Source organism: Talpa occidentalis, unplaced genomic scaffold (assembly GCF_014898055.3).
Source record: "Talpa occidentalis isolate TD23 unplaced genomic scaffold, MPIMG_talOcc4v2.1 talOcc4.7, whole genome shotgun sequence".
NCBI lineage: Eukaryota > Metazoa > Chordata > Mammalia > Eulipotyphla > Talpidae > Talpa > Talpa occidentalis.
In genome coordinates, this window is record NW_023605083.1 from 29593227 (window position 1) to 29605073 (window position 11847).

Sequence of the window (11847 nt, forward strand, 5' to 3'; positions counted from 1 at the left end):
TCCCATCATTCCTACTCCCATGCTGCACTCTACCTGTGCCTCTCCAACAGCTACTACATTTCATGCCTCTGTACTTGAAAGAGTAAAAGATTATCCCTACTGTCCCTTCATTCTCACAACCAAACATTTACTTATCAAACTAAAGTTCATCCCCGAAGACTCAAAGACAAATGTCTTCCAAGCTTTTCCTTCGTTCCTTCCTCTTTCTCCACACTTACACACATCTCAGATTAACTCTATCACCTCTATCTCTATCTGTATGCCTCTCTCCCTCCATTGAGATTCTAATGTCTTGAGAACATCTTGCTATGATTCGCATTTTAAACCTTTTGCTTACCTAAGTATTTTGTCCGCAGATTTACATATAAACAGACACAAACAGCTTCCACTCCTATGCACTATATTCATGTAGAAATTCATCTGTAGCCCACAGTAACTCAAAGAGTTTGCAAGATCAACAGAGGATTTAAATTTTTATTCTTTTGATTGATTCCAGTGTCGTCTTTATACATTTTAAGATACAGATTGATTTCTTCAGTGACAAAAGATGTTAGAACTTGAAAGAGCTCAAGGCAAAATACTTCCTTTTGCCTTGACTTCTGTGCTAAAAATACATAGACTTGGTTATGTTGACAGTTTAGTATACGAGCAGTCTCATATCCATGCCGTTTTACACATTTGCTCAGGCGAGGGAGCAGTGATATTGCAATCTCCACTTGAGATGGGACCCACAAGTATCTAACAAGTTGAACAAAGCAGCTCAGTCCATCCTGTCCCTAAAGAATTTGCACAAAGGCCTAAAAGTAATAAGAATGCAATTAATGTCTGTTGAGTGAATGGCAGCCCTACTTATATCCTCACCAATTAAACAATGTACTTCCATTCATGTCTGAGTGTAACACTGAAATTTTAGCCATAGAGTCTTAGCACAATTAATTCAAAAACAACAATCCTCTTCTTACTTGATTTTCTTTAATTCATGAAAGATTGGAATACATTTAAGTCTATAGTATCTGAGGTCTCTATAAAGGAGAGATGATTAGGGTAATGAACAGTAGGTTGGAGGGAATATTCAATTTTGTGCAGATACTTTTTATAGATAATATTAAATTCCATATATTTATGACATACTTTTTCATGTGGAACAAGGTCTCCACATCTACCTAAATATAGAGAAACACACTCTCACTTGTACTGGGGTACTGAGCTTTAATAGCCACCCACCTGGCTGCCACGCTCCTCTGCTCTAGCCCACCTTGTCCTGGTGACACAGCCCTGTCCTTGCCCTGGGTGGGACCTGCAGGGATTCTTATGACCAACAGAACATGCTCGTGTTCTCAGACCAGTACTATTCAGATTGTCTCCCAACCAAGCACCCTGATGAAATCTCCAACTATCTCTCTGCACTAACCCTAATCCAAGGAAAAACAACCTTCATTTTCTGAGCTCTCACTACATATCCACCAGGCACTGTGTGTGTGGGGAGCAGACATTTAGTGAGGAGTAGGGTGTTAATAACTGAGATCCATGTTTTCATTTTCTCCATCCCAAGAGCCCTGTCAGGAAGTCATTAGGTTTTAGATTTAGAGATGAGAAAACTTAAGCCTAAAATGACAGTGTTACTTTGCTAAGGTCACACAGTTCAAAAATTATGTAACTAGATACTAATTATAAGCTCCCTGAAGTCAAACTCTGTTGAACATGTCTGTAATTTCTGATGTCAACACTTTTTTCTACCCCCACCACCTTGGCTACCATGGTGTTGGGTACAAAACTTTTATTGAATAAAGGGCCCTGTGGTTTTTGTCCACCTACTTGCTCTCAGTCCCCCTTTCAAGTTCACATTCTTCCATGAGGTTTTCTTGACAGGGTTTACCTGACATGCTGATATCTCCGTAACTTGTAGTATATGCTGGAAAATCACAGACAACATTCTATTTGCTTGCAGCATTTGTGTATTTGTTGTCTTTATTTTCTTTTATTTTTGATATGTTCTCATTCATTTTTAAACTTTGGATTCTTCCCACCACCCAGCTGAATGTCTGGTCCTCAAGGATTGCTGATGGAGGCACTTTCTGTGCTGGCCTGGATGATACTTGCCTGCAATGCCGTGAGTTAAAAAACTAAAAGCATTGCTGTTTTGACAATGTGGAGCAGTTCTTTTTCAAATATCAACTTTGCCTCTTTTCGTGAACAAATTATTATTTTAATTTTAATCTGTTTTTGTTCTTTTAAACAATAGGACAGTGGTTTTCTGAAGCCACCACATCCTCAAAGGTCAGAAAACTGAAGTGGCTCCTTCCCATCTTGCAAATGGTGTGAAAATCCCCAAACATCTCCCAGCAGCTGCCTCAGCCAAGACACAAGGAAGGCGCGATCTTAGACATAGAGAAGGAGACATAAGAGACAACAGAGCAGGGTGAGATTGATGCAAACTCTGTGGGCTTGCAAAGTCTGCCAAAAATCAAAGCTATTTCTCAGTTACCTCCACTCATGTTTGCCCTCACTAATGGAATTTACCCTCACAAATTGCTGTCCTAAATTTCTCAAAGAATCCAATTAAATAATGATCCATTAAAAAATGAAAATTGAAAGAAAATTGAAGTGTGAAGTGAGTCACGGGAGCCCTGACATCGTGGCAGGATAGGTCTGCAAGGCGCCTTCCCGTCCCTCCCCTTCCCTGGAGAGCTGAGAAGAGGCCCTTGGCGGCTCCCTGACATGGAGTGGGTCTAACACTGCAACAGACTTGTTACTCCTCTGCTTTGCCTTTTCAGTCATGACATAAACATTAAAGGGAAAAAATGTATCTCGTGCATGGTAACCTTTATTTCTAAGCTTAAGGAGGGCAGTGTCTTAAATCTTTATGTAAATATAGCAAATGCACATTTTATTGAACAAGAAGTCCAAAGGGTATCACTGTGATTCTCTCCTTTTTATAACATTTTTAATGTTCTCTTCCAATTAGAGGCTTCTGGGGGCAGGAGGGGCAGGCAATAAGCCAGGATGTTTTGCTCTCAATTTGGCAATTTAAGATCCAAGCTTAGGGACATTAATAAATGAATGGCTATTCCTTTAAGGGAATTTATAATAGAAATCCGGGGTGTGTGTGTGTGTGTGTGTGTGTGTGTGAGAGAGAGAGAGAGAGAGAGAGAGAGAGAGAGAGAGAGAGAGAGAGAGAGAGAGAGAGAGAGAGAGAGAGAGAGACTTTAGCTCTAAGTTAACTTTAAAGAGATAATGTTAATAATTATTAAAAAAATATTTTGGGCACTAACACATCTCTCCAAAGGTTAAGAGAAAATTATTTTGGATTTTTATCCTGAATCTACCTCATTCCCCAAGACGCTCTTCATCTCCATTCTCACCATACTGATGTAGCATTCATTCTCTCATTTCCCATGTGCTCATTATTTTCCTTCCCTCTCTACTCTGCCTCTCAATCCATGTTAAAGTCTTCCACTTCCTTGATGCTCCTGAAAATACCTGAGAAGTCACCTGTGCCCCTCCCTCTTGGGCAAATTAATATTTGATGTTGTTTCCCTACCTCTTTCCTCCTCTCAAAATTTTGCTCTTTCCTATTCAGCCAAACGCTATCCTCAGCTTCTTTAATGGATTTGATTCCCAAACCTCCCCCGTCATTTCTCATCCTTGCTTACTTCTCATCCTCCTCTTCCTCGACCAGTCATTCCTAAAATATCTAGTTCCCTCCATTAATTTTATTTTATTATTATTTTTAAAGATTTATTTTTTATGCATACAAGAGCTGGGGTACAGGTCAGAGGCAAGGGGGGTGAAAGAATTCACCAGAGACAGAGTGGGGAACAGAACAGGCAGACTGACCGAAGTACACTGCTGAGGGGAGAGCGAGCAAGTGAGGAGAGGTCTGCTTCGCCATGTGGGTTGCTCCCTGGCCGGCTGGGGGGATCGAACTCATGTTGCAGAGGCTGCAGACAGCTTCATAGGCTGCATCTTAACCACTTGAGCCACCAGGGAGGCCCCTCTCCATTAATTTTAATTGACACTATTATGCTGGCAACTCTTTCCTATCTCTAATCTTCAACTTTTCATTAATCTTCAAAACTGATATTTAAGTGATTAAATCAGTCCACAGAAAATCTCGCCATCCCTGCAAACTCAGGAGTCTAAGGCATTATCCAAAGCATGCCACTAATAAGTCACTTGCCCTGGCTGGACTTCAATTCTTTATCATTATCAAGGCATGTAATGATTTTGTGTTTCTCACATTTTCACCATTCACTAAAGGATTAATAAGCATTCAGTGTTCACCCAAACCACAGAATTTAGGTAAAGTTCAAATCAGTAGACACACACATTTTAAAATAAAGAAAATCATCTTACGATGTTTTGGTGATGATGAAATTGCTAAATGCGTGTTGAGAGGGATAGCATTTACAAATTTTGTAATTTGGTAGTAAGGATGTTGCAATTTTTGTAATGGGTAGATTTAATTAGCCCCCCCTTCTTGTTTCTAGTAAATTATAAAATGGAATATATAATAACCGATCACTAGAATTTTTATTATAAGTGTTTGCTGATTCTAGTAGTTCAGGATTTCCCTTGGTAAGGTGAGAATGTTCCATGTGTAATAGGAAGATGACATAGATGCATGGTGGCCAAGAGGATGGATTGTGACAGAAATTATGTGCTCACTAAATTCTGTTCCTCTCCTTCCTTGGCACACAGCTACACCTCACTTCCTCCCATTCATGGGGTATGGTGCTATAGTACTGAATTCTTGCCAACAACACTGGACAAAAGAACACACACTACTTCTAGATCTAGACCATCCATGAAAACTTCCTGACTGGTTGGAACAAACATGACCCTCAATGTGTACCTGGGTGTCATAAGCTGCTGATATTAAAACCACCAGTTAAGGAGACTGTTGTGGAACTAATTTGAATATTTTAGAAAATACTTTTAACATATACAACTAGTTCCAACATAACATTAAAGGACACTTTAAGTATTTCATCTAAAGAAGTTATTTCAAAGAAATCACCTTTGATGTCAATTAGTTCTAAAACTCCAAGAGACTTGTGGGATCACATATTTATAAAATATATATAAAAAACAAAACAAAACAAACCACCAAGAATAATGGTGCTGAACCAACTCCTAAGTGGGTAACTCATAAAGGAATTTATAGCATAAATAGTATACGCAGAAATATTGATACCTGACCTCTCATCTCATTAAACTAAAAAAAGCATTTTTTTTCAGTTAGCAAAATTTTACTGATTCATAATACTATATAAATTTTGGGGTTACATCTTCACCTACGTATGTGTGTAAGCCTCACCTCACCCACCAAAGTTCTAGTGCTGAGCCTACTAAGAGGTTGATGCCCTTTTCCCTGTCCCCATCTGCCTTGCCTTCTCCATGTGGAAACAACTGTATTCTTCAGAGTCTAAGCTATTTTTGTGTGATATCTTGGTTCTTTATGATCCACACATGAGAGAAATCATTTGGTAATTGCCTTTCACTTTCTGACTTACTTCCCTTAGCATAATTTACCTTGTTACATCCATGCTTTCAGAACTATCAAGATTTCCTCACCTTTTTAACACTTGAGTAGTAGTCTATTGAGTCTATATACCACAACTAAAAAGTAATTTAGAACAGTCACTGACCATCACTTTGAATAAAAGATATGTTTTCTTACTGCCATAGTACAGTGTTTTGTTTTTATTTGCTCTACTTGCAGTGTATTTATTTGGTTTCCCAATTTCTTGGTCTTAAATGTTCTCCTTTCTCTTTCTTTTTACTTTATTTCAGATATTAAAGTCACTGGAAAGTCAAAAAATTCATCTGCTTTCCCTTCCCTTAACTGCCTTTTAAAAAATCTATGTCACTCTGTGGGATCTGTTAATGTACATATTATATTTGAATTTCTGTCCTAAATCACAGGAGGATTTCTATAGTCTACATTTTCTGTTAACAAATGTTGCATGTATTTCACATTCCATTCTTCCTCCTTTTACAGCGACTGGTGTGACTGCTGCCACCTCACTCCATCTCTACTTCTAGTCATCTTTCAATGTTTGGCTTCCTAATTAACATCTCACAATTAAGCTCCTGTGAAATCAAATATATAGATCCATTAAGAGACAGTTTTATTTTTGTTTAAATTTTACTTAGTAGTAATTATAAGACTAAAAAAACTGAGATCTGAACAGGAGCTTGAACCATTGTTTATGTATATAGATGCCACTGCACAGGACTCTTTGCTACAAATCAGGATGGGTTTTAAGTAGGTCTCTCTTTACACCTAACAAGAGGATTCAATTGCTAATGTTTCAACAGGACCTTGTTAGAGAGTTTTCTGGCATGGACAGACTTCTAGAAAGACAGATTTCAGGCCATTATTATTATTAGCATTTCTTGGTGTCTGTGCTTTCCCTGAACACCTCTCTTGGTACAGATCTGGATAGAGGCAGATTAGCTCTAGCTCTAGCTGCCTCACAGGAAAGATTATGAGCCCACATATTCAACTGGACAATGCTAGATTGTGTGTATATTAGTAAACCTCAATATTCATAATTATAACATTTGAGTAAAGAATAATTTTTTTAAAGATTTACTTATTTATACAAAAACTGGAGTACAGGCCAGATGTGTGGGAGGGTGAGAAGATTCACCAGAGACAGAGTGGGGAACAGAACAGGCAGACTGATGAAATACACTGCAGAGGGGAGCAGCAGGCGAGACAGGAGAGGTCTGCCGCGGCATGTGGGACCCTCGCTGGCCGGCCGGGATCGAACCGGCACAGCAAAGGCTACAGACAGCTTCACAGCATGTGCTCAACCACCTATACCACCAGGGGAGGCCCAAAAAATAATTTTTAAAAGCTCAGACTATGCAGCCAGACCCCTAGGGTGTAAATGTCAACTATTTCTACTACTCCTAAGGTCCTTTATCATTTGTGTGTCCTCTCTACTAAGGTGAACTTAACGACATGGCTTACTTTCTTAACAAAGAAAATTGATGTGCTTTTTCGCAACGGGTTTGCCGCCAGAACACAGGTGTCGTGAAAGCCACAGCTAATCTAAGCCAAAATGGGAAAGGAAAAGACTCATATCAACATCGTCGTCATTGGACACGTCGACTCGGGCAAGTCTACCACTACTGGCCATCTGATCTACAAATGTGGTGGGATCGACAAGAGAACCATCGAAAAATTTGAGAAGGAGGCTGCTGAGATGGGAAAGGGCTCCTTCAAGTATGCCTGGGTCTTGGATAAACTGAAAGCTGAACGTGAGCGTGGTATCACCATTGATATCTCCCTGTGGAAATTTGAGACCAGCAAGTATTATGTGACTATCATTGATGCCCCAGGACACAGAGACTTTATCAAAAACATGATTACAGGCACTTCTCAGGCTGATTGTGCTGTCCTGATTGTTGCTGCTGGCGTTGGTGAATTTGAAGCCGGTATCTCCAAGAATGGGCAGACCCGTGAGCATGCCCTTCTGGCTTATACACTGGGTGTAAAACAACTAATTGTTGGTGTTAACAAAATGGATTCCACTGAGCCACCCTACAGTCAGAAGAGATATGAGGAAATTGTTAAGGAAGTTAGTACCTACATTAAGAAAATTGGCTACAACCCTGACACAGTAGCATTTGTGCCAATTTCTGGCTGGAACGGTGACAACATGTTGGAGCCAAGTGCTAATATGCCTTGGTTCAAGGGATGGAAAGTCACTCGTAAAGATGGTAATGCCAGTGGTACCACATTGCTTGAAGCTCTGGATTGTATCCTGCCGCCAACTCGCCCAACTGACAAGCCCCTGCGCCTGCCCCTGCAGGATGTCTACAAAATTGGTGGTATTGGGACTGTCCCTGTGGGCCGAGTTGAAACTGGAGTTCTCAAACCCGGTATGGTGGTCACTTTTGCTCCGGTCAATGTTACAACTGAAGTAAAGTCTGTTGAAATGCACCACGAAGCTTTGAGCGAAGCTCTTCCTGGAGACAACGTGGGCTTCAACGTCAAGAATGTGTCTGTCAAAGATGTTCGTCGTGGCAATGTGGCTGGTGACAGCAAAAATGACCCACCAATGGAAGCTGCTGGCTTCACTGCTCAGGTGATTATTCTGAACCATCCTGGCCAAATCAGTGCTGGATATGCACCTGTGCTGGATTGTCACACAGCTCACATTGCCTGCAAGTTTGCTGAGCTGAAGGAGAAGATTGATCGTCGTTCTGGGAAAAAGCTGGAAGATGGCCCCAAATTCTTGAAGTCTGGTGATGCTGCCATAGTTGATATGGTTCCTGGCAAGCCCATGTGTGTTGAGAGCTTCTCTGACTATCCTCCTCTGGGCCGTTTTGCTGTTCGTGACATGAGACAGACGGTTGCTGTGGGTGTCATCAAAGCAGTGGACAAGAAGGCAGCTGGAGCTGGCAAGGTCACCAAGTCTGCCCAGAAAGCTCAGAAGGCTAAATGAATATTATCCCCAATACCTGCCACCCCAGTCTTAATCAGTGGTGGAAGAACGGTCTCAGAACTGTTTATCTCAATTGGCCATTTAAGTTTAATAGTAAAAGACTGGTTAATGATAACAATGCATCGTAAAACCTTCCGAAGGAAAGGAAAATGTTTTTGTGGACCATTTGGTTTCTTTTGTGTGGCAGTTTTAAGTTATTAGTTTTTAAAATCAGTACTTTTTAATGGAAACAACTTGACCAAAAAATCTGTCACAGAATTTTGAGACCCATTAAAACAAAGTTTAATGAGAAAAAAAAAAAAAAAAAAAAAAAAAAAAAAAAAGAAAATTGATGTAATGAGTTTTAAAATGTACCTGATATATAGTAGGTATTAGGAAAAAATTCTCCAGTAGACTTTATTTTATAGTGCATTTCTTTTCGCAAAAGAAAGAGTATCCCTCCTCAACCCCCAATTGACAAGTAATACTGTAAGCTTTTGTGGCTTCAGTCTCCTTTATCTGCAAACATGGACAATATCCTCTCATAAGACCATTATGTCTGATGCATGATGCATATTCGATAGTATCATTACCTCTTTGCCTTTTAACATGTTTCAGTAACTTGTAGTTACATCATCATACTTAATTTTTGCTGAATACAATATACATAAATTATAGTCTATTTTTAACTTATTTGCTCAATGCTTGTTCAACAAAAGCCATGTTTTCAATCACAATAGGGGCTGGGTAAAAATGAGTCATAATAGAATAAACCTGGGAAGGATTGTGTGGGTAAAATACCAGTTCTGCTATCAACTAGACTAATTGTGTGACGTTGGGTGCATTGCTTGACCTCTCTGTGCCTCGGTTTCCTGATCAATTTCTCAGTAGTCATTATAGTTGTATCCACTTTTAAGTGTTATTTTGAGGATTAAATGAGTTGACATACTTCGGTGCTTTGGACAGTGACTGATGTAGTATGAGGACCTTCACACAAGTGTCAGGTATCATCAACCACCATCGTCTTAAGTGCCAGCTCAGTACCACCTAGACCAACATAATTGTTAGTAATCACATTTCAGAATTAAGAGGAAAAGGAGGGTGAACAATGCATGTATGAAAATATGTACTATTCTTTATTCTCAAAACTTAAAAGAAAAGCTACTCTCTGAGCTTAAAATGAATTTAGCACCTCTTCTACACTAAATGTGCTTGAGTTTTACAAGAGTTCAAGTCTAGGTTTGCTTTTTTTTCACCCTCTTACTGGATACAAAGAGGTTAAGGAGGTAAGAGAGATGAAATGGCATCCATGCCAAGCTTGTGGGGCAAATACTTTTTTAAATGAGATGATATGGGCCTACCTGGTGGCCTAGAGGCTAAGTCTCAGTGCTCTTGCCTCTGTGGCCTGAGGTCGATCCCCAGCCTGGGAACTAGCCCACATAGGCACAACAGATGTCTCCACTCTCACCTGCTGCTCCCCTCAGCAGTGTATTTCAGTAAATCTGCCTGTTCTGCTCCCTAATATTTCTCTAGCGAATTCTCTCATCCTCTTACCCCCCAACCTCGGGCCTAAACCCCAGTCCTTCTATGCAAAAAAATAAATAAACAAGATGATATGTAATGCTATATAAAGAGTTAAAACACACAATGGTTTAAGGATATAGACAAAATAAAAGCTCTATTTAATAATTAAATATATAGAAATATGCAGATACACTCTGAAAGGCGTAAGCTCAAGAAGTCATTTCTCATTCTTCCCAAACTTACATTTTGTGTAGTGGTAAATTGATTCATTCACACGAATTAATAAAAGTCTCTCACTTAAGACTGTCATCAGAATGAACAAATTGAACTGTCTAGTGGTAGTTTCCATGAGCAATGACAGAAATCCCTGTATTTGCACACTCTGATTTCATTAAAAATGAAAGTGTTAAGAGTCACCTCAGGGAAAGAAAATAAGCAAATGAAGACTTGGCTTCCATTCTAAGAATACTTTTTCAGGAATCTGAAAAGGAAAATAGAATTTTAAGATGAGCAATAGAACGGGTAGACAAAGAAAATTAATAGGTTTGCAAAATACTTTGCAGCACAATGCCTTATGATGTACCACATGCTTTCTTTAATTTACCTCAAGGAATGAACCAAAGTTACCTCAGACAGCCTTCATGGGATGTTCTTTTTAACAGAGGAGTTGGGAACAGAAGCAAGAAGACTAGAGAAATAGCTAGCAGTATAAAACAAAGTACTCATTTTTAAATGGATTAAGTTTTCTTAAAAGGATTAAGATATTTGCTGAGAATGATCCCTTCCAGTTCCATCCATGTTGCTGCAAATTGCATAAGCTTATCTTTTTTGATTGCTGAGTAACATTCCAATGTGTATATGCACCACATATTCTTGATTCAGCTATCTATTTGTGGGCATTTGGGTTGTTTCCATAGTTTAGCTATTGTAAATAGTGCTGCTATAAACATAGAGGTGCAGGTACCCTTTTGAATTAATGTTTCTCTGCCCTTTGGGTAAATACCTAGGAGTGGAATTGCTAGAAAGAAAAAGAAAAATACCGGATGGTCTCACTCAGAGCAAGAATTTAGAAAATCTAAATAAGGGACCAGGAAAAAGACTAATTATAATAAAGAAAAAATCAAAATCAACAAGCAACTACAAACCAGAGACACTACGGGGAGGGGGGAGCCGGGAGGAGAAGAGGGATTAGGGTCAAAATAAAGAGGGTGGAATTGTATGGGGAATGTAACCAAAATGAAAATGCATACATTGTGCAAAAATGAAAAATGATGTAAGAATTATATAAAATAAAATATATTAAACATAAAATAAAATAATTATATACCAATTACATGAAAAAATTAGCTAATACAAGGTTATTGTTATGGAAAGTCTGTCTAGAGTTCCTGTGTCACATTGAACATAAAATCTCTGAGACTGTGCAACTTAAAATGCAATTAATAGGGCCTCCCGGGTGGCGCAGCGCTTGAGCGCTGGGTTGCGAAGCTGCCCGCGGCCTCTGCAGCGCCGGTTCGATCCCGGCTGCTCCCCGGCCACCAGAGGAGGGTCCCACATGGCGCGCAGACCTCTCCTGCCGCCCGCTGCTCCCCTCAGCAGTGTACTTCGGTCCTTCTGCTTGCTCTGCTCCCCGCTCTGGCTCTGGTGAATTCTCTCACCCTCCTGTGCTTCTGACTGTACCCAGTGCATGTATAAACAAAACAAACAAACAAATAAAATAAACAAATAAATAAAAACATGCCTCTATTAAAAAAAAAAACTATTAAAAAAAAAGAGAAAAGTGGATCAGATGGAGTAAGTTACATTTAAAAAAAAAAGCAATTAATAAATAGCAACTATGTAAAAAATTAACATTAAGTTCTAACAAATTTGGAAAAAA

At 39.4% G+C, this 11847-nt stretch overlaps 1 protein-coding gene across 1 annotated transcript; it reads left to right on the plus strand.

Annotated features, from left to right (window-relative positions):
• Positions 1-6980: 6980 nt before the first annotated feature.
• Positions 6981-8754, plus strand: LOC119231825 (elongation factor 1-alpha 1). Its single transcript, XM_037493606.2, has one exon. The coding sequence runs from the start codon at positions 7077-7079 to the stop codon at positions 8463-8465; it is 1389 nt and encodes a 462-aa protein (XP_037349503.1). The 5' UTR covers positions 6981-7076; the 3' UTR covers positions 8466-8754.
• Positions 8755-11847: the final 3093 nt, after the last annotated feature.